The 24,211-nt window shown below is 40.3% G+C and overlaps 1 protein-coding gene across 1 annotated transcript in view; it reads right to left on the bottom strand.

Moving 5' to 3' along the window:
• The window catches only part of MRPS5 (mitochondrial ribosomal protein S5), a 35,822-nt gene extending 18,770 nt beyond the window's left edge, over positions 1 to 17,052 (bottom strand). Inside the window, exons 1-4 of the mRNA XM_027853797.1 lie at positions 16,966 to 17,052; positions 12,757 to 12,837; positions 9,778 to 9,915; positions 1,062 to 1,187 (exon numbers count right to left, since the gene is read on the bottom strand). Coding sequence (XP_027709598.1) covers positions 1,062 to 1,187; positions 9,778 to 9,915; positions 12,757 to 12,837; positions 16,966 to 17,029 — 409 coding nt within the window. The 5' untranslated portion in view covers positions 17,030 to 17,052. The remainder of the gene's footprint in view (positions 1 to 1,061; positions 1,188 to 9,777; positions 9,916 to 12,756; positions 12,838 to 16,965) is intronic.
• Between the last annotated feature and the right edge of the window lie 7,159 nt (positions 17,053 to 24,211).

The raw sequence follows: 24,211 nt of genomic DNA, 5'->3' as shown, positions 1-24,211 counted from the left end.
TTGATGGGTCAAGATTAAGATGTCTCCAGATCATACATTTCTAACAGGCAACTAGCAGTGTGGTACTGAAGCTCAGGGAGAGAAGGGGACTGGATCTATCGATCTGGAAATCACCTACAAAGACATGATAATTAAATCTATGTGAGCTGATGAAGTTACCTAGGAAGAGTATGTAGACAGAAAAGAGGACCTAGGAAAGAAGTTTAGGAACAACAGAGGCATGATACAGATAATAAGTCAGCAAAGGAGACAGAAAACAAGAAATCAGACAGGCAAAAGGCAATCCAGAAGACAGGTAATGTCATGAAAACCCAGCAGAGGACAGAGTATTCAAGAGAGGGGTCAACAGCATCAAATGAAGCAGACAAGTCAAGAAGAAGTTAACACTGAGAATAGACCATCAAAATTAGGAATCAAGGGATCACTAGTAACTTTGGAGAGAGCCGTTTCAGTTGAGTGATGAGGTTAGAAGCCAGACAGCGAACAGGTGAGGAGTTTGAGAGAGGAAAGGAAATAATGGGAGTAAAACAGATATCACATTGAAACCCAAGATCAAGTGGTCCCCTCTCTTCTTGCAACAGCCCCAGGATCCCTGGGCTTGATGAGCAATGTTATTCCCTTTCCTTATGTTTGGCAGTGGTTTTTACATTCCATGTGTCAAGCAACCAGACTACATGTAAAATACATTGGCAGACACAGCTCCTGTCCTAAACAGCTCACATTCTACTACAGAAACACAGAAACAAAGGTACGAACATCCCAAAATTCCACAACAGACTCCCACCCAGACTTTCTTTGACTGGCTGATAAACAGAACAGAGGCACGTCTCCATGGGAAGGCACAAGGTTGTTCCTCACCCCCCAACCCCATCTTTCCTCAGACTGCTCAAGCAGCCACCTCAAAGCAGCCCAACCCTCAAATCCTCTAGCTTTTTCAAGAGAACTGAGATGAGGGAAATGGCAACCCAGTGAGTGTCTGTGGCCCCAGTTTGGTTTCTTTAGGATCTAAATGATAATAACAATAAAAAGACTGACTAACCTTCTATGATAAACAAACCTACCTTCACCAATAATCTGACCCCTGTTTAGGTCCTTCTTCCTTTTCTTCTTGCTTCTTTTTCCTCTTCCTTTCCTCGCTCCAGCACCAGACTCAGCTAAGGCCCCTTTCCATAGCTCTTCTGCTGTCACTGCAAAGAAACAGGTTTCACAAATTAGAGACCATGATCTCCTAGAAAGTTAAAAGGCTGAAAGAGATCTCAAGGTAATCAATTAATAAGCATTTATTCAGTACCTATTATGGGCAAGGCACCCTGCTAGAAGCTGAATAGACAAAGATAAAAGTAAAACAGTCCTGCCTTACTTTCTACTCTGGAAGAGGTACATATAAAGGCATGAAGAAAACATATACTCAAAACATAGATAACGTTGGATTTTATAAAGATCTTTAGCAAGAAGGGTTAAAAACTAAGGGTATTCTGTTGAATGCAGTTACCCAGAACTCTGAGTGCACCACCCCAGCTTTGCCCCTCCCCGGGCACAGCCGTCCAAGAACCCATCAAGGATCCCTGAGCAGCAAGAAGAGCTCCTCACACCAGGGGCTCCCTACCACACCACGCCTTCCCTTCCCCCGGGCTGTCTGATTGCTCACAGGCCTTGGATGACATGGGAGTCAATCCATTCCTTCTCATGGGATTGGACCTTCCCATCTGCCCTGCCTCTATGCCCTCCAAGTCCCCAGGCACTGTCACCATAACTACTTAAATAACCTAAGTATCTCTGAAGCTGGCCAGCCTCCCCACAGCTGCACCATTCATTAGCTGGCTCTTCCCTACATCAGTAGTCTCCCAATTAAAATATGAGGTCCCTGAGGGCGGGAACTGCTTTGCTTTTTCTGTGTTTATCTCCAGCACTTAGAGCAGTTATTTGGAACACAATAAATGCTTTCTCATTCATACTACCCAGCCAATGCTTTCCTGACATCTGATACCAGGGATTTTTGACACATTTATATAGGTTATTCTCTAAATTCCAGTCCTGATCTTCAAAGCAATCATAATCTTTTATAAGCTGTTCCCTTTACAACCACATTCTCTATTCCACTGTCCAAATGAGTAATACCAGAAAGTTCATATCATACTTGTCACATCTGTTTGAATATCAAGAGATCCTTTATATTAACAACATGCACAGGATGCCTACTGACTTCTGATCATCAAATCTTTACTCTTTCCTATTATGAATTCCTTGAGTCTAAGAACTTATAAGGACTCTCCTGAATGACAAGGTCCTTATCTTACCTTTTCTAAATTAACATGCTTCGCATAACAGAAGAGGAAAAAGAATATGTCTGGAACCAGACTGTTATCATTTAAAACTATTTCTTCTGTGTGACTTGTCATTCATTAAGTGCTTACAATGTCTACACTAGACTTGATAAGAATATGCTGTCCAATTCACACCACCTGATTATTCCAGAGACCAGAACATGAACCGGGTTACAGCTCAGATCAGCGACTGCCTAAATCCTAGAATACAATAAAGAGGGTGCAATGAGGCTTGCTTTTTAGGACAGACAGTGGGATTCAGTGGAAACAGCTCTGGATTTGGAGTCCAAGCCATCCAGGCTACTTATCCTAGCTCTACTTATAACCTGTGGGACTACAGGCAAGTCATTTAACCTCTCTGGATCTCAGTTTCCTCATTTGTAAAATGGAGGTGCCTTTGAAATCCTATGATCTATTACTTTTATCAATAAAGGTATTTTTAAATGCCAGGAAATTGGGCTCTTTGTGGTATATAGCTATGTATTTGGTGTATGACTGTGAAGGCTCAACAGCTCCAGCAGACTAATTCACAGCACAGCACAACTTTCAGTCCTTACCTTGGCTGCATAAATGCTATCTCAGATATGCCAGAGACTCTGAAGGAACCAGATATTCTGAAATAAAATGACCCAAATTCAAGAAAACTGTTTTTAAAATTTGTTTCCTCTCCTAACTATACAATCGCCATATAAACGATGAAGAGATATATACCTTGAAAAATCTGAGTCATCATAGTGAAGGCAATTAATGGGACTTCATAAGCTGCCCTTCAACTACACTGTTTTTTAACTTGAAATCAGAAGTCTAAGAATGGATTTATGATGTGTTAGCACCAGGAAGATAAATTTTTAAAAGGTATATATATTTGCTCACTATCTTTTTCCTGGGACTCCCTAATGCAGAGTGAGAGGCCTGTGGTGCCTCCCTTCCATTCCTTCTCAGCCCAGCAGACCCCTGCACACTTCGTCATGCACAAACCAACTTCTATCCATGCTGGCCAGGCCTATGTCCAGACTGGCCAAGCCTGCTAAGAGCCATACTCCCTGGACATGGTGTCCAGACTGATGGTCAGATGCCAACTGACAAAACCACTGGGGAAGAAATTACTCCTTAAATACCTTCTACAGTGAAACAGGCAAACATTGGCCTTGGGCAGTATTCCGATACCTGGAACCCCTTGTCACTGGGGAAGTTTATACTGGACCACCAGCTTTTCCACTCTAAGCAGCTCAACACCAGGAAGAAAGAGAACTATTGCTGGTGGGCACTGCACTATTGGCAAGGAAATCACCAACCCCCTTGTGGTCTGGACTCTGAGGCTTGATCAGAGCATGGATCTTCAAGGTTTCTTGTTTTTCTACAGCTTTGTTGGTGAGACCATTCCAACTTTGCTGAGGTCCACTGATTATGGCAAGAGGTCAAACCTGGAGATGCTCACTTGCCCAGTGCACCAGGTTTCTACAATTGTAGTTGCATCTTATAACTCCATTCTAACCACTCGCATCCCCCTCAGAGAACTGTGATTGTGCCTTCATGGTAGACTGTGAGGCCACTGATATCTATACCAGAAACCTGGACACTGAATGCCCAATCTACACTGATCACTTTATTGGCCAAACGGTGCCCTCTATCATTGCCTCTCTCCAGTTTTATGGTGCCCTTCATGTTGATCTGGCAGAATTTCAGACCAACTTGGTACACAATCCCCACATTACTTTCCTCTGTCCATGTATGCCCCAATATATATATCAAGCACACTTTGTGTGGGGAAAGGGATGTAGGAAAGAGAATTTTCTGAGGCACATGAAGAGAGCTGTCATAGAGGATTATGAGAAGGCTGGTGTAGCTAGCTGAAGGGGAAGATGAAGGTCAGAAATACAAATCTGCATGTTATCTTTTTCACGCTAGGTCTGTCTTTTTTGTACCATGAAAATGTCACAGAAGGTGGAGGCACAGTATATGATAAAGAACCCCTGAATGAGAAGATGGGAGTGTGAGAACTAGATCCCTCCATTTCAACTGTCTGACCTTAGATTAAGTCACTTCAATTCTCTAAAACTATTTTCTCTCAATGAGAGGGTCAAGTTCTCTGGTTTCAACTTTTTTTTAAGCTGCAGATTTTTTGAAAATCAACTTCTTCTATTCTACTTACCAAAATTAATGAAATTGAGAAATCTAATAGACACGACACTTTTAACTCCCACTCAAAGATTAACTTACAATTTACATATTTCATATTCAAATACAGGAAGCACATCCATGACACGCACTCTGAATTTGTTCTGACTGAAGTGTCTGTGGCAGATCATAACCACATCGACATGTGATACCCACTAACTGAAATTTTACCTCATGTGCAGATAGCATTAAATAATCACTATGCAGCATCAATTATCAAAACCACCTAGTATTGGTTAAAAGAAATAGAAAGCTGGTGCAGCAATGATCAGACCAGACAAGAGACAAACCAGAAATAAAAGAACACGATAACCTAGTGTTCAATAAACCAGAAAACACTTATGAAAGAACTCATTAGTTGATAAAAACTTCTGCAAAAATGGGAAAAGTGTGACAGAGATTAGGCTTAGACCAGCACCTTACATCTTATTCCATAACACATTCTCAATGGATATGTGACCTTAAAATTAAAGATAATATCATGATTTCAGACAAAGTTAAAGCTAAAATCTAAAGAGAAAAATAGGGAAACTATACTATATGTCAGTCATATTAATCAATGTCGTTTTAGACTATTTAAAATTACTAGATAGTATAAGGTTGAAATATTGTGGTGGCGTAGAATATGATGAGGTAGTGGACTTAGAAAAATACGGAAAGGCTTGGACTTATGAAGGAAGGTATTATCCAACCTCAGAGAAACTGAAAACAAACAAGTATAGTATGGTCTGACACAGATGCATATGAATGTATATGTCTATATATGTGTATGATTACAGATATATAAGTATATGTGTATGTATGTATGTATGTATATCTGTGTGTGTGTGTGTGCGCATGCGCACGCATACCTATCAACACTACCTGTAACCTTCACGGGGGGGAGGGAAAAAAATAAAGTAAAAAGTGCACAGCAGAGAAAAAAACTCAAAAGGAAGCAAAGCAAGATGGACATCTCTGAATACAATGTGTAGTATTTATTATATAGGTTTTCTTAAAATGGAAATCTATTGCTGTATATTTTGAATCCTCTCTTACATTCTGCTCTGTATATGGCAATGCTTTTTTTCTTTTCTTATTTTGTATTTAAGTTTTAGTATTCAAGTTCATGTTTTTTTTCTTTTCTTATTGTGTTTTTAAGTTTTAGTATTTAAGTTTAAAATAAATTAATTTTTTAAAAATATTAAAGATAGTACTACCAAAAAATTAGAGAAGCAGATCAAATACCTCTGAGACATAGGCAGGAAGTGTATTCTCAACCAAGCAAAGGATAGAGGTAGTAACAAAAGACAAAACATAGATAACTTTGATTACATAAGACTAAAGCTTCTACACAAACAAAATTAATGTACATAGTGTTAGAAGGGAAATGGTATAATGGGGGAAAACATTTTTATATCAAATTTCTCTGAAAAAGGTTTGATAGAAAAACTACAGAAACAATTAACAGATATACATATAAAACCAAAAGCCATTCTCCACAGATAAGTGGTCAAATGATATGAACAAACTGTTTCCAAAAGAAGAATTGAAAACTATTAAGAACCAAATGAAAGAATGCTCCAAAATGACTAATACAACCTCACACCCTGCAAACTGGCAAGGATTACAAAAGATAGACATAGACAATATTGGAGGGGTTGTGGGAAGATGAGCCCATTGGCGCATTGTTGGTGGAGCTGTGAATCAGTACAAACATTGTGGAAAACAATTTGGAAACACGCAAATAAAGTGATCCTTTGACCCAGAGGTTCCATGACTAGATTTAACTCCAAGGACGCCTTGGGTAAAAAGAAAGGTCCCATACACACCAAAATATTTATAACACTTTTTGTGGTAGCAAAGAACTGGAAACAAAGTAGATGCCTGTTGACTGGGGAATGGCTAAACAAACTATATAGTATATACTTTTGCTTAACTCTCTTGGGAGAAGATACTCTCTAGGAAGGTTTATTCAAGTATCTTGGGGAAAGTGTCTTATGTCAAAATAAACTATATAGATAATTTTTTTCAAATAAAGACATACAAAGGAGACCCATGCGATCAATCAGTAAAGTTACTGCCCTACAACTAAGGTTAGTTTTCCTAGCACCCACTATGGCAAGGCATTCTTTGTGCATTATTTTTGAAGTCAAAAAACCAACAGGTCTTTAGTTTCCTTAAATTTCCTACAATAACACAGTCCCAATCCCAATCACACATAAAGGCAATGAAAGACTTTCTAGTAATTTGTGACTAATACTATCTCTACCAAGAGATTAGCTTTAACACGGAAAAGGCCTCATGGCACTATGGGAACCAATTTACTTGGCCAGGTTATTTCCTCAGGTAATCATTTAAAAGTGAATCCAGAGTTCTAAAATAGGGCAGAAACCATCTACTAATATCTGGACAGCCCCAGAAAAGCCTGGGCTTATTCCTTGAGTGAGAATATCTCCCATTTTTCTTTGCTTCAATTTCATCCTAGCAGATCCCTGGTTCTTCACTGCCACTTCTAGACCATTACTCTGATAGCATCATTCAATAACTCCTGCACTGTCATATTCTTCCTTCCTACCAGCTGATCTAAAATACCAGGAAGCCCAAATTGTTAAGTCATGATTTTTTTTTCTTTAAAGCAAGACGTCTTATAGCTGGCCTAGCTGAGTGGGCTTTAGGGGTTCAGAACTAGAGAATCTGGTACACAGAGCTCAGGATGATCCAGACTGCTCAGTGCTTAAGGAAGCAGGAAAGGAAAACACCACCATCCACAGCAGAGATTCCCTCTTGGGCAGGACTTGTTTATGATCTGATTCCCAGGAATTCAAAAAACCAATATAAAAGACTCCTCACACCTCCCTGCAGCTCAAAATCACATCTTGACTTGTATTATCACTACAAGCATACTTCATTTTATTGTGCTTTACACTTCACAGATAATGTGTTTTTTACAAATTGAAAGTTTGTGGTAACCTTGAATTGAACAAGTCTACTGGCATCATTCTTCCAACAGCATGTGCTCACATTGTGTCTGTGTCACATTTTGGTAATTTTTACAATATTTCAAACTTTTTCCATTATTATTTTATCTGTTACGGTGATCTGCCGTCAATGATCTTTGATATTATTATTGTAATTGTTTTAGGGCACCAAGAACCACACCCACATAAGATAGCAAACTCAATTGATAGATGTTGTTCGTGTTCGGATTGCTCTGCAGACCATATGTTCTTTGGTCTATCTCCCTCTCTTCGGGCCTCTCTAATTCCTGAGACATAAAAATACTGAAATTAGGCCAGTTAATAACTCTACAATGGCCTCTATGTGTTCAAGTGAAAGGAAGAGTCAATTGATGAGGCAAATTTCATTGTTGTCTTAAGAAATTGCCACAGCCACCCTAACCTTCAGCAACCACGGTTCTGATCAGTCAGCAGCCATCAACATCAAGGCAAGACCCTTCACCAGCAAAAAAGATAATGATTCGACTGAGGCTCAGATGATAGTTAGCAACTGTTAGTAATATTCTTAATTAACGTACATACATTGTTTTTTTCAGACATAATACTGCTGCATACTTAATAGACTACGGTATAGTATAAACATAACTTTTATATGCACTGGAAAACCAAAAGATTCATGTGACTCTCTTTATTGCAATATTCACTTTACTGGAGTGGTCTGGAACTAAACCTGCAACATCCCTGAGGTATGCCTGGATGTGTGCATGTTTCATCCCTTTACTAGACTAAGGTCCATTAGGGCAGAGGCTGTCATTTTCCTTCATGTAGTACAGGGTTGAAAGTTCAAAAGCTCTGGAGTCAGGGTTCAAATCACGCCTCTGACCTTTACATCTGTATGAACTCGAACAAGTCCCTTACCCTCCCTAGGCCTTAGATTCCTGTTTAAAAAAAAAAAGTGTTAAGCTAGAAGGCTCTGAGGTCCCTTCAGCTCTAATTCTGATCCTGTGATCCTTAATTAAGTAGGCTTGTATTCACACAAAGCCCACTATATACCCAAATGTATCAGGGTTGTACATTTACCTCTCTAAGAATCACATTTTCCCTGATTTTAGCACAACACCTATTTTATAAGAAGGCCAATGCCCTGTATGCTTTAATTGCGGCTACTTTTGTTTGAAGGTGTTAGGACCACTGTCTCTAAGGTCTGGTCTTTTTTTCTGTTTTTAAATAACAGCTTTGAAACATGAATTTTCTAAAAAATTGACCAATTTAGGGTGACAGAAAAAGAAATGACATCATCACTGATTACTTCTTGTTCTGCATCTTAACAAACACGAATAATAACTCATATCAGTAAAGTGGCTGTCTACCATGTAATTGCCCTAGAATGAAGCACTAAAAATCCAAAACAGACAGGATGAGAAGGCACAGGATGACTAGTCTGCCCTCTGGTCTGAAGGCAGTCTACCAGCTAGAGAAGCTGACCAGAGCCCCAGCATTGCCCCGTTCCTATTGCTGACGCACATCAGCCTCTTTCCCAGTTCTTTGTTCTCTTGACCTGTTCATCATTACCCCCAAATAAATGTGTAATTTTTCATAACCCCCATAACTGGTAATAGCTCATCCAACATGACTGATTGAAGAGAAATTAACAACTACTTTCCAACAATTACTGCTCAACACCGTGTCCTTAGTTTAATGGTACAATAATGCAAAACTCCATTAGGGATATAGGTAAAATCAAATCCAAGGTAATGACATTCATTCCAAAACTCTTTCCACCTTTTCCTCTACTCGACGAATACCATTCATTGAAGGGTTAATGATAAATTAAGATTTCTCTTTTACCTTCCTATCCCAACTCTTCTTGCTTATTCTTTCACATTAACTATCATGTCATTTCCTGGTTTTTACAAAAACTGGAAATAGAACAAGGATATCCATCCTCCTATATGGCTCTAACAATGAAGAGAGGCATGGTAGATTTTGACTAAAACCTTGGTGCTCCAAATTTCTCCTCATACCTAAACCAATCTTACCCTTCTCTTAGGACCTGAGATTCTGCCTTTGCACTTCTAGAGAAAACAAATGATTTGAAACGACTGCACCAAAGCTGTGCTTAAGGTTTCCTAAGTTCCTCTCACATACTTTACCAACAACCTAGCCATGAGGACTTTGTCACCTGTCAATGCAGTCTTTGGCATTCAAATGGAACATGAGTATATGTTTAAACAAATAACCCCACAGTGAGGCAATTAAAGAAGACCTAAGACTAGAAAATATTACTTTTCTTACTCTTATTAAATTGTAAGTTTTTACATATTTATTATACTTACATTTGGTGAAGAAACTGTAGTGTTTATGTGGCTGTCCTATCAATTTGTTAGGAGCAGAAATACAACATTGAGTCTGGAGGGCATGGGCTAAGTTGGTATAATAATGATGACTCCTAGCTCCTCGTAGCGCAAAACTACCTGTAGAGAGAACAAAACCTTTATCAAGGCATTCTACAACAGTTAATATTGCCAATAAAAATGTTAAAACTGGATGACTTTAAAAAAAACCTATTGTCCACATAATTCTTTTGTATAGCCCCAGTGTAGCAGTATCCACAAATAATAGCTTAAATAATAATTTTCAGCAATGATGCTACTGTTACCAAGTATTTGTGAAAGATGTATGGAGAAGATAGGAAAATGAGTAGCAGGCTGTCAGCCTGAAGTTAGGCATCATTTTCTAAATCTGTGAGACTCTCATACCTCAAGTTATACTAAGGGACTCCCAGTTAAGATCCTGCACGTCCTACACAAACCCAGCTCTCACAAACACACTACAGTGAAGATATAAAAACAGCAGTGGGATGAATAAATATCAATAAATCCAAAGAAGAACTAGAGTAAGCATCTTTCTGCAGCCAGGACTACACAAAAAAGACAGCTAGAAGAAGCTTCCTGGCACTGGGAAAAGGGATTCTGCCAGAAAAGTCCCTGCCAGCCAAGGTAAACAAGTTAAGGAGCCTGCTGGCTCCAAAGATCCTCGAGGGCAACCTGAAGCCTGAGCATTCTGCACCTAGGCAAATAAAGGGCTAAGCTACTGCTCAGAGAAAGAAACTGATCTCTCTGACTGAGCAGGTAGGACCTGTGACAACAGCCCCCAAACGAGCAAGTCCCAGGGGAACCGAAGTCCACAGCACTCTGAACTGAGATACTCCAAATGGTACGGACCAAAACACTCTGGCTGGAAACCTGCCAGCTTTCTGAATACAATCATACCAGTGGAAGTGGAAGCCAATGCCAGGACTCCAGATAATAAAAATTAAGACCAAATAGGGCCTGATCATCTAAGGGAACAGAAGGGGCATAAATTATTCCTATTACAAAGTACCAAATCAAGGACTGAGATTGAAGACATAAAAAACCAGGATACACTGAACACTATAAAAAAATATTATAGGTGTAAAGACACCCAAGAGACAACCCTAGATAAATAGGAAAACTCCACAACAGCTACAAGGAGAACCACAAAGGAAAAAAAAGGAGTTGGTCATATATACTACAAGAGTACCCATAAGAATGAAGCAAGAGACAAAGAAAAAAAAAAAAAAAGAAACTGTAAATGAACTAAAAGATCTGAAGGAAAGAACTAGAAGAACAAACAGCTTAAAACAGAAAATGGAAAAATTCACGCAAATAACAGATTCCCTAAAAATCAGAATGGACCATATATGAATCAACAACTCTATAAGACCAAAAAAAAAAAAATATAAGGACAAAATCAAAAGTCTGAAAAAATAAAATCAGGCAATAAATATATATTAAGCACCTAATATGTGCCAAATACTTTGCTAAGTGCTGGGGATATTAAAAGAGGTAAAAGATAGCCCCTGCCCTCAAGGAGATCACAATCTAATGTGAGACAATCTAACGTGAAAACATAAAAACAAATATATACAAAGCAAGCAATACATAGGATAAATAGGAAATAATTAACAGAGGGAAGACACTAGAATTGAGAGGGGTTTGGGAAGGCTCCCAGTAAAACAGAGGATTTTAGTTGGGACTTAAAGAAAGCCAGAGAGATCAGTAGTGACAGCAGAGTAGGGAAAGCACGCCAGGTATGGAAAAAGTCAGAGAAAATTCCTGGATCAAATAAAGATGGAGTGTCTTGTTCATGGAACAGCCAGAAGGCCGGTGTCATTGGATCAAAGAGTACTTGTTAGGGAAAAAGGTTTAAGAAGGCTGGAAAGGTAGGAGGGGGCTGGATTATTAAGGGCTCTGAATGCCAAACAGCATTTTGTATTTGTTCCTAGAGGAAATAAGAAGCCACTGGAGTTTATTGAACAGGGGGTGACATGATCAGATCTGCATTTTAAGATCACTTCAGTGGCTGAACGGAAGATGAATTAAAATGGTGAGAGACTTGAGGCAGGCAGACCCACCAGCAGGTTACTGCAGTAGTCCAGATGTGAAGTGATGAGGGGCCTGAACCAGAGTGGTGGCAGTTTCAGTAGAAATGCTAGAAACATTGGTGGTTGTCCTTCATTCTAGAAGAGGACCAAAATGACAACACTACATTCGAGTCAAGTGTGTCCTACTGTGGCTGATCAGACTCATAAGAGTTTGGAAGGCTCCACCACAGGTCGGGCACAAATAATCCTTGTGAACACTTGGAGCAGATTCTCTAAATTTGCACGTCTCATGTTTCTTTCAAGCTGCTGCAATTCTGCTTTGCTCATAAAGCATACTGCCTTCTTTGATGAGGGCACATCGTGCTGGGCTGTCTTGTGCCAGTGTCTCCCATGTCACACAATCAATTCCAAAGTTCTTCTAAGGCTAAAAACACAAGGGCCATGTGAACAGAGGCAATGTTCCCCTACGCTCTGTACTGGTCAATTCATACCTGGAGTACTGTCATCTTAGTTCTGTGCACCACATTTCATGAGGGTCACTGACAAACTAGACAGGCTAGAGAGGGCAACGTTGGTGATGAACAATCTGAAAACTTTAACACATTAAGAAAGATTTAGGAATCTAGGAACCTCAAATATGTAAAAGAACAGGAGACATGCTCAATATCTTTCAAACACTTGAAGGAATATCATGTGATACTGGAGACTTATGAGGCTTAATTTGACTTACAAGATCCCCTCCAATACAAAGAATCTATCATATCAATAGTTAAGACCAAAATAACATGTCTGTTCACAAATAGTGATGACATTTCTTTTATTATAAAACACTTTTCATTTATTCACAACTTTAAAAGAAGAGAACAAAAATCCTCAAAGCTCAGAATAAAAATACTGAATCTCTCACCATTGCAAGGAGGAACCCTTGATGTAAAACTGGAAATTGCAGGTAAGGTACTTGGATAAAGTTGCCTTGTCCACAAAGAGCCTGAAAAAGAAATAGAAAAAAATTTAGTTAAAGTTCTTAGTCTCCTTTTCTAGATCATCATCCATATCCCAAAACCTCTAAATGTGGGTATCCCCCAAGGCTCTGTTATGGGCCCTCTTCTCATTCTAAACTTTCTAATCTCCATATTGTGCTCCAGTTCTTCCCAAACCCCAATCCCAGCAATGCATTGGACATTTATAACTGGATATCCTGTAGACACTGGAAATTCAACATGTCCAAAACAGAACTCATTATCTTTTCCCCAAAATCTATCCCCCTTTTGAACTTAACCATTTCAAATGAGAGCATCACCTTCTTTCCCAACCAGGTTCATAACCTTAGAGGTCTTCCTTAACTCCTCACTTTCCTTCAGCCCACACAGCCAATCAGTTGCCCAAATACTCCACTGTAGCTTACATCTATCCCTTTCCCTCTGCTCACATGGCCAGCAGTTTATTTAAGATTCTCATCACATCTTACCTGGACTATTCCAATGGCCTCCTACTTTGCCTCCTTGTCTCAAGTATCTGCCCTCTCCAACCTATCCTTATAGAGCGGCCAATGTGACAGTCTTATAGCACAAGGCTGATCATGTTACTCCCCTATTCCATAAACCTCAGTGCTTCTCTACTGCTTATAGGATCAATTATAAACTCCCCATTTTGGCATCTGAAGCCCTTCACAACCTGGCTCAAACATATATTTATAGACTTATACTACTATCCTCTACACACTTTTTGGTCCAGCTGACCAAGCCTTCTTGCTGATAATTTCATGTAAGCCTCCATCACTCATTTCCAGGCCTTTGTAGTGGCTGCTGTAATCCCTGGTTGTTTTCAAGGTTCAACTTAATTGCCACCTTTTGTCTCCACCAGTTGACAATGCCTCTCCCAAAAAATCATTGTATATATTTTGGATTTTTTTTTTGAAATCTGGACCTGTGATTTCATTATTAGGAAGCTCCCAGGTGAGGAAACTTCCCCCACCAGTGCAGATCAGCATCTTCTCTGAAACTGTCTTCAGAAAGTCACCTTTGTCACTAATAGGCTAATGTCTTGCCCAGGTCACACTGTCAGCATGTGTCAAAAGAACCTGCCAAGGGTCTTTCTGACTCCATGGGGAGCTCTCTATCCACTATCCTATGCTGTCTCTCCTTTATTTTGAAAAATACTGAATATATTTACATATACATATGTTATCAGTCCCAATAGAAATTAAGTTCCTTGAGGGAATCGGATTTCACTTTTGTCTTTCTATCTCCAGAACCTAGAACACAATAGGGATTTAATAAATATTTATTAAATGTCTGACAAGTGCTCTTTTACTATATTCCTAATTATCTTGGGTAGCAACTTTATAACAGTCATTTTTCCAGTTCAAAAGATTTTCAGTTCAAAAGATTTGTCAAAGAAAAGAGAAACAAATGAAGAATGAATAATTTTTTGTCCTTCCCAGATAACTCTTTATCTTCTTTTCCTCAGTATAGTTTGGCTTTTTTAAAGAAACTTTTCTGCCATCCTTTGCTTTCTTTGCCATCTCCAGCTCATTAAGAACAGTAGCACTTACAGGATTGTGCCATTTGTTATCTGTCCTTGCTTCCAGTTTGCATGTTATCTTTTTTTCAATTAACCAATGAGTCTCATTTACCCACCTCAATCTTCTTCTAGTCCTCATCAAAACTGTTTTCTTTACTTCCATATCTAACACGTTGTTTTCCCCTATAGAACTTAGTTTATGGTATCCTACCTGTTATTTCTCTGAAGCCTCAGAAATGTGCTCTCCTGAAATCTAAGGTATATGTCAAACTATGCCCAGCTGTCCTCTCCCCCACTTTATTACAAATTCTAAGATGAAAAGGTCATTTCCCTCAAGGTTCCTATTACTTCCATCCCAGCAATCAGTTTCTCCATATTGGTCAGTCAGATTGAGAATAGAAATTTTCATCCCTGGTTCCTCTACCTTTTGGAGGAGGAAATAATCATTAATCAATTAATCAAAAAATGTGTATGAAGTTCCTATGTTTCAGACACTGTGTACTTGATAAGGATGCAAACACAGAAATGAAACAGTTCCTGCTCTCAAGAATGCCAGGTAAGGCATGTACAGTACATATATAAGTATATACAAAATAAATACAAGGCAATGTTGGGGATGGAAGGGGAATGGAGGGCACTAGGGAGATAAGAAAGGCTACCTTCCAAATATGCCACCTGAGTTGAACTTCAAAGGAAATTTTAAAGAGGAAGGTGAAGAGTGAGATCATTCCAGGCATGGTGGACAACCTGTACAAAGATGGGAAATGGAATGTTACGTGGGAGGAACAGCAAAGCCAATTAGGCTGGACCAAAAAATTCAACTTCAGTCAGAGGACCTCAGTTCAAATTCCCTTTCTACTACTTACCATCTACACAAAACGTAATTCAGACATTTACCTCCTTTAGGCCTCAGTTTCCTTATTTGTAAAATGAGGGAGTTAGCTTAAATAACCTCTAGGTCCTTCCCGCTCTAAATCTATGATCCTATTAAGTATAAGCAAGGTCAAACTACTTAAGTACAGCTTCATGAAATCCAACTTTATCAGGAAAAACAGCAGAACAATGTTTTTCCAAACCAACTGTTTCAAAAATCTATCACACTGTTTTTGAAATCTATCACACAATGTGAAGGAGAAACGGAATGTTTTGTTTATTCCCTCTTCCATCCACATCCACCTGAAAATTGCAGAAACATAATCCTCTCCATCAGAGTTTGATAACATGTATGTCAAATACTGGACAAGGGCTGCACTGTGGTAAGGTACAAGACCCCTCCCTACTGCCATCCTCTCTTAAACAGTAAAGGACTGCTTCCCTGCCCACCCCACCCCACCCCACACCACTGCTACCATGAAGCACAGAATAGGGGCTGAAACCCTTCAAATTACTTTTCAAAGAGGGTTGATCCCTGCCCTAAATAATAAGTTGACAAATTTGCTAAAAATACTAAAAATCATTGATATTATAACCAATAGTTTTACTTATTCTTCTGAGGTTTAGGTTTGCTACTTTTGATAAAAGCAGCTAACAAGATAATCACTTCAAAGAGTCAGTGGGAAAGTCCAAGAAATTGAAGCAATAACTAGGAAGTTAGATATGAATGGGCAAAACAATGAGACCTTGCTTTTTTAGATGGCCTTTCAAAAACAGGAAAGGATAATTTGCACTAGGTACAGCAATAGTTAGTGCCATGGGCCTGGAGTAGGGAAGACCTAAATTTCAAACTAGCCTCAGCCACTTCCAAGCTGTGTAACTCTGGGCAAGTCACTTTCACCTGTTTGCCTCAATTTCTCACCTGTAAAATGGGGCTAATAATAGCACCTACCTCCCAGGGTTGTTGTGAGGATCAAATGAGATAATTGTAAATGAGATCATTTTATATGTAATAATAAAATGAAATTAATTGTAAAACGCTTGGCACAGACAGTAAGCGCTATATATATGTTAGCTGTCATTATCATTATCCAAAATAAAAGGGCAATAATGATTCTTAATTCAGAAATGATAAAATATGGCAGATGGAGGCTCAGGGCTTGGAATGAGAAAGACCTGAGTTTGAATCCCACCTCGGACAAGCTGAGTGATGCTGGGTGTTTTTGCTTAATGTCTCTGAGTCTGGGTCTTCTCATTTGCAGAGAGGGACTAAGAGCCTGCTTACTAGGTTGCCGTGAAAATCAAATGGGATACCACACGTAAAGCTCTTAGGCCATGTGGACACGAGTTATTGTTACTGTCACTACTATTATTATCACATAGCTCCTCCAACGTTAACAGCACCGCGCCCGGCCCCCATTACCCAGCCCAAGGTCACCCCGCCCGCCCCGGGCAGGGCTCTGCGTCCCGAAGGGTCCAGAGAGCGAGCGGGCTGGGAGCAGCAAGGCCCGGGAAAGGCTGGACAAGGCTCAGGCTGGCCGGCGTCCTTGGGACGGCCCCGGTTCTGCCACCGGACGCAATGCGCTAAGCAGCGCCTTGCACTCCCCCCCCCCCGGAAGGCAGCCCTCCCTCAGGCCGGGGTCTCTCTCCCTGCTCTCCGGACCCTCAGCACGTGCCCCAGCCTCGCCCTCGCCAAGCGCCCAACCTCAACGGGCCTCACCTGACCCCAAAGCCCAGGACACTGGAAGCCGGCTCCCTGCACGCACAACCGCGGCCGCCGCCATCTCTGCACTGCAGGGTTAGCGCCTCGGGCTCCGCCCCCTAGCAGACTACACACTGCCTGGGAGAAAAGCTCTCTCTGGGGAGGCGCGGGGGGCGGGGAGAGAAGGACCCTCGCTCATTCCCCGGGCCCTCGCCATCAAGCAGTACCTCCCTCCCCCCCCTCCCACACCGGGACTCTTGGGCCCGTCACTGGAAGCGTCGCAGTCTGGCTCATATCAGGGCGACTATAAGTAAAATGCTCAGATTAGGACCCCGCGCCTGGAGCCCGGAGGAGGACCGATATAACTGACTAGAAGGAACAGACCGGAAGTGGCGCCGAGCACCTGGGTCGGGGCTGCGCGGTCCTTTTGAAATCTAGTGTCTCGAAGACTGCGGAGAGCCACGTGGGTAGTGATCCTGGCGGTGTTTTATTCTGCTATGTGAGAGCTCCTCCAGTTGTCAGTGATAATAATTATAATTGTTAATGAAATATAAATTATGATGGTTGTGATGATAATAAATTATGATAGTAATAATGATAATATGTAAAGTAGTATCTTTTCTGTGTCATGGACCACTTTGACAGTCTGGTGACCCCAACTCAGAATAGTAATTCATAATACAAAATACATAGAATTACAAAAGAAACTAAAGGTTAGTGAAAATAAAGCTGTATTTTTTTTCCAGCTAAGTTCACAGATTACTCCCAAATCTATCCACAGCCTCTCAGCAGGGATCAGTGGATCCTAATTTAAGAATTCTTGATATAGAACTTTAAAGTGTGCAGTTTACAGATGCAAATTATATTTTGGAGCCCTTCTAAGAGGCTTGAACTGAGAGCCAGAGTGGAGACAGTAGCTGTCTACAGGAGGACAGTGTGGGATTCTGTGGTGAAGTACCCAGAGTGACACTAACCGTGATGGGGTGGGGTGGGTAACACCTAGACACCAAGCAAGCAGAGACTATAGCAAGATTCCAAGAAGGAAGGAAGGAAAGGAGTCAAATATAGTGGCAAAAAGGAGAGACCTCAAGTTGCTATCAGGAGCAGCTATTAACAGGTAAACCCTAAGAACCTGACAGATGTAGAGAACTAAACCTGTGACTACCCCATCCCACTTCCTATCAAAACTTGGTCCCTTTTTGGGTTAGGTTGGTGGGCAAGTTTGTTTGTTCTTTATCTCTTTTGTTCAATTTGTACCTTAATGGTCAATAGAAATGCTAAGCTTTGTCTGTATTTTGTTGTTGTTCATCCTTCATTTTGAAGAGGACTAATAATATCACAGGGTGATTTCTTGACTTTCGCATGAATTGAATTTAAGTGAGGCAAAGTTGCACAAAGTTGTCAGCCTCACTCTCCCCTCTAGAGTCACTCAGTCCAGTGGCAAGACAAAAGTCAAGACAACTATCAGTGGCCCAGGATATAGTGGATGACCTTGTTATCTTCAATGTCTGACCAAAATCTAAGCACTCCACAGTGCCTGCTTCAGCTGCCTTCCTGTTCTTTGGAACAAATTGTCCACCAGGGGAAGTCTTCACATGCTTGGGGTAGAAACCCTAACTCACCAACAGATTTGAGGCTAGTTGGTTACCATCAACCTGGTTTAGCCTGTCTGTCAAGAAGGTTTTACCAGTGTATGGCTGCTGCACATGCTACAGCTTCTTGGAGCCACAAGTGATAGTTGAGTGTGAGGTGGACACCAAAGATGGATGAGCAGCCCTGAAAAGGGCTTGGCAAGCCACCCTCACACCAGAGGTGCTAGTCATCTCTGAACACCCCATACACCCCTGTGTTTTATATGATACTTAAAAATAAAGAGAAGATAATTGTTCCTTGTATTCAAAAAACATGATGTTTGGTTCAGGCTGAACCTGGGGGCTTGGAGCTAATTTAGGACCTTTGGGCAAAAGGAGAGGGGAGAAGAAACTTAAGCCTGTCAATAAATTTGGAATCTAGACACTCTTAGAAACAAAATCTCAAGCTAGTGAGAACAGCAGTATTCAAGGAACTAAAATGAAGGGGGTAGAGGGAGAGTATTTTCCCTTTGTTAATGGCAGGTGCCATATTTTGTGCTGACACAAATTTAAAATTAAATCATAACTTCCACAATAAGCTAGTTGTCTGGGCATGCTCAGATAGGTCTGTAGGTTCGGTGGACGAAAAATAATAGCTTAGCCTGCTTAGCTCCTCAAAGCCACCTACTGCTTACACAGATTATCTCATTTGATCCTCCCAACAGTCCTATGAGGTGTCCATTTTACTGATGAACAATTTGAAGCTCAAAAAGCTTAAGTGACATGCTTATGTTCAATTCAAATCAATAAAAATTTATTAAATGGTTGCCATGTGCAAGGCACTGTGGAAGGCACTGAGTATACAATAAATTAAATAGTGTTTGCCTTTGAGGAGCTTATGTTCTTTTGGGAAGTAATGTGTATGTATACAAATAACTTGAGCAGGGAGGCATTTGCAGCTGAAGGAAATCAGAAAAAAAAAACCCATATAGAATGCGGTACTTGAGCTGAGCCTTAAAGAAAGCTAAGGAAGCTAAGGAGTGGAAGTAAAGGTCTACCCTTATATTCCAGCCTATGCAAAAGTACAGAGACAGCAAATGAAATGTCCTGGTGTCCTTTGGCTGGACCAAAGAACGTGAAGAGGCGTAATATGTAATAAATCCAGAAAGGTACACCAGAGTCCAGTTGAAAAGGACTTTAAACACTGACGGAGGAGCTTGTTTTTTATCCTAGGGGCAACAAGAAACCACTGAAGTTTATTGGACAGAGAATTGACTTGGTCAGACCTTGGTCAGAGGAAAATCACGGACAACTCTGTGGAAGATGAATTGGAAAGGGTAGGGCTGTGATTCAGATTATCCATTAGAAGCCTATTGCAAGAGTCCAGGCAAGAGGAGATAAGGAAGTGAACAAGGGTGGTAGCACTATGAGTAAAGAGAAGGGGACAATTTTGAGAATTATGACGGAGGTTAAATTATTAAATCAACAAGATTTAATATCCAATTGGCTTATTGGGGTGGGAAGATTGAGGAATCGAGTGTAGTACTAATAGGAGAAATGATTATTTCTCGTATTTAATAACTTTCTCCTTTTATATTTATATTTCCTCATCCAAAAATCCACCAGTGTAGGAAATCTCTCTCAAAGATGTACTCAGGCCAAGATCTAATCAAAGACAGTAAAAGAAATTCTAAGTTTGGGCTAATGGGTGCATTCCTGCTCAATATGTTTGCTCAAACAGGTCTGGGAAGTGTTGATTCTCCCTTTTGTCAAATAGGTGATATGGAAATTGATGTGTCTTTGATCAAGATTTGGGTGACCCAAGTCATGCACCCCAAGACCTCACTGTAATATAGCCTACCTTGTCATTGTAATATTCATTCTCTAACTGATTGTTGTCAGCAAAAGTTGATTGCCACCCTTGGGAGCACCTCCTCTTCTAACGACATATAAACTCATGCCCATCACCATGAGGGGTCTTTGGTCTAAGAGAGACAGACAAATAATCATCCTTTTATTAAAATACTGGCATCATTAAGAAAATGAATTACCCAGAAATTATGTTTCTCAAACCTTTTTAAATGCCACACTAAGTTGTGAACCTGAAAGATTGGAAGGACGTTGATGACCTTGAAAGAAATAGGGCAAAAAAGAAGAAAACAGGAAAGAGAAGTGGGGTCAGGGGAGAAAAACAAATGAGTGTGAGATGACCATGGGATATCTAGTTCAAAATGTACAACAGACAATTGGTGATGTTAGACTAAAGCTCATGAGTCTCTCCAGGGCTGGATATATAGATCTGGGAATCATCTACTTGGTGATAATCATTGAACTCATGAGAGCTAATGAGGTCACCAAGCGAAAGAGATGAAAAAGGGTCCTAGGACAGAGCTTTGGGGGCATTGAGATGGGGATAGAATATGGATGCTAATCAGCAAAGCAGACCAAGAAGGAATCATCAGATAGGAAATGAACCAAGAGAGAGCAGTGTCATGAAAACTCAGTGAGGAGAAAGAATCCAGGAGAGTAACTGTAACAGTAAGGTGTTACTGGCTGTGCAGCACTTATAATTTGTTTCACAAGTTTGGATCTGTACCCACAAAGACACTTCACATTTTTCCTAGCTTATAAATGATTTAATAATGATAATAATCATAAATATACATGCACATAAATGTGATTACATATGATTATACAATCTTAGAAACAAAGACTATTAACAGAAAGAGCCATAAAGAAGAAGAAATACATCACCAATCCAAGGAAGCACCAACTCCTGAACATCTGGCTGGGACAGTCCTGTATCATGGCCGTCATGAGACAGGCTGCCAAATTCCCAAGTACCTAAATGAAATCCTGGAGTTCACTTCAAACTGAAGACTGCTTGAGAAGTCCAATGAAAAACTAAGGTAAGTGACTTTTTCCATCTCATTACAAAAATTTAGCCAGCAACCTCCAGGCGAGAGGAAAGAGCCCTATCCTCGCAACAAAGTCAGTGCTACCTCTGAGACAGGACATGTGCAGCCTACAGGGATTTCTGTCTGGGGGAAGCAAGAAGAGAGGGCTCCCCTGAGAAAGACCTTCAAGGTTGATTAGCAGGGCACAGGGCAGGGGTGGAGGGGATCCTTAGAAGCCCTAGTGAGCAGCCATAGACAGTGAGCCAGAATGGTGACACAGTGCTCAGACCTGGACAGCCCAGGACCACAATCTCTGAAGTCCCTAACACTTTGTCCTGGGGACCAGGAGCCCTCTGATGATCCAGTGGCCTAAATCTTAAAGATAAGGGGTATTGGGAAGGTAGAGGGCCTAACCTCAGCGAGTGGAGGTCACTACAATAACTGAGGGAATTTAAGGTGAGACCAAGCAGGGCTGACTGGCCCTGGCCTAAAACCCAATTCAGAAGCTAAAGCTGGAAAGATGAGTAAGCCAAAGAAAACACCCAAAAGCATAAAAAAAAAAAAGTATCACAAATCTAACTCTGTAACAACTGTAAGCAGAGACTCAAAGGGAAAAAATGGATTTTCTACAAGGATTACATGAATATGTATGCAATAGGGATCTGGTACATGCAAGGCCTTTTTTGAAGATGGCTATAGTTCCTGCTATGCAGCCAACTGAGAAAGTCTCCTTCCAACCATATGGTTAGCCTACGAGAACCAGTTATAGAACATCCATCGATGCTTCACAGTCTCTCCTAGGCACTTCCCTTACTCATTATCTCAATTCTCCCAGAAGCCATCTCCTGAAAATACTCCACTAGGAGAAGCTGTATCAACTGAGCAAACTGAGGGGCTTTACACATGTGCTAAACCCCTATTACACTAAGAAGAAATAAAGCAAGAGATAAAAAAAAATGAAATAAAAACTCTGGAAGAAAGAATTGAAAGAAGAATTAGTAGCTTAGAAGAAAAAGTGGTAAATCTTACTTAAGAAATGGACTCCTTGAAAACTAGAATAGACCAAACAGGGATTAATGACTCCATAAGACAGAAAGAGATACTAGAACAAAATCAAAAGATTGGAAAAAATAGAAGAAAATGTAAGATGTAGGATATAAACAACTGACCTGGAAAACAGGTCAAAGAGAGATAATTTATAATCACTGGACACTCTGAAAACTTTGATTAAAAAAAAGCTAGATACTTTATTTCAAGAAATCACAAAGGAAAACTATCCATCCAGATCTATTAGCACCAGAGGGTAAAGTAATGATAGAACAAATCTCCTGGTTACATCTTGAAAGAAATGCCAAAAGAAGAAGTCCCAGGAGTGTTATTGTCAAAATCTGAATCTCCTACACCAAAGAAAAAAAATACTGTAAGCATTCAGGAGGAAGGAGTCTTCGTACCAAGGAACTATATAGTCAGGCTCATACAACACCTGGCAGCTTCTACTAAAAGTCAGAGGAGGGTTTGGAATACAAGTAAGTAACTCTTTCTTCCACCTTAGGACTGTTCTCTCTTCACAGCAAATTCAGCACCACGTTTGAGACAAGATACACTTAGCCCACATCACTTTCTGTGTTAGGTTTTCTAAACTATTTTTCCACAAGGCAGGAACAACAGCTAGCAGTCAGTAACCAAACTGAACTGTGCATCCCTAAAAGCTCTGGGGTCAAGCTCCCTTGTGTACTGTCTGTAGCGTACACACAGCCTACTCAATTATATATTTAATTATGTATTCTTAATTATTTTTGTTTCAATACCAAGAATAAAAAGCACAATATACAGTTAAATACATTGATCTGCTTCTGTGAGAAGCGATTTCAATTTCCACACCTCCTATCTTGCAGAGAGAGGCTGATCTGAGGCAAGGTGACTCAATTTATACTATAATATCAATATTATAAAAATGAACAATTTATGGGCAAGGCAACTTATAGATACCTTGGTTACTGAAGGACCCCATTATCTTTTTTCATGGTGTCCCCACAATCAGCATCTCTGTTAAGCTGGACTACGCATAGAGCCTGATCTCCACAGCTCAGTTCCCAACTGCCAAGACTATTTTTCCTTGAATCCAGCCTTGGCTCCCTTCTCTACTGTCACAGATCAGATTCTTGGAGCTGCTTCCTTCCTCTCAAACTCTGGATCTGAATGTCTCTCAACTCAGTTCTTTATGTATTATTTCTTAATGTGCTGAAAAATACCAGAGTGAATGGGAGGGGAAGGATAGAAAATTCCCCTTTCAATTGGCCTCTATAGAGAAATTAGGATCACATATTACGAAGCTACTCCTTGGTTTGACTTGACAAAGCTGGCAAGCTTGGCTCTTTAAAAGATATTAGGAAGGAGGTGACCAATCTTTTGTTAACAAATAGCCAGCTTCCCCTCTAATTCCTTCCAAGAGAATTCTTTCACACTGAATAAAGGGATAGCATGGCATGATCTTTACTCTTTTAACACAGTAACACCTTATTTTCTCTGCCCTTTCTGTGATTTTATCAAAAGGGCTAGGGGAGGAGTGGATGAATTGTTCAGGGACCAACTCATCCTCACTTCGTCAATCTACACAGTGCCTGGCATATAGTAGGTTCTTAAAAATTGCCTATTGATTGATTACAAAAGTAAAAACATGGGTAGTATTCACATAAGTGCCTTGGCCTCACATTTTTTGTTGTTCATTCTTCATTCTTGAAGAGAACCAAGACATCATGAGCGTGATGTCTTGTGCGTGAATTGTATTTGAGTGAG

This window comes from Vombatus ursinus, unplaced genomic scaffold, assembly GCF_900497805.2.
Source record: "Vombatus ursinus unplaced genomic scaffold, bare-nosed wombat genome assembly UNPS02010219.1, whole genome shotgun sequence".
Classification (NCBI taxonomy): domain Eukaryota; kingdom Metazoa; phylum Chordata; class Mammalia; order Diprotodontia; family Vombatidae; genus Vombatus; species Vombatus ursinus.
This window is presented reverse-complemented; position numbering and strand designations above follow the sequence as displayed.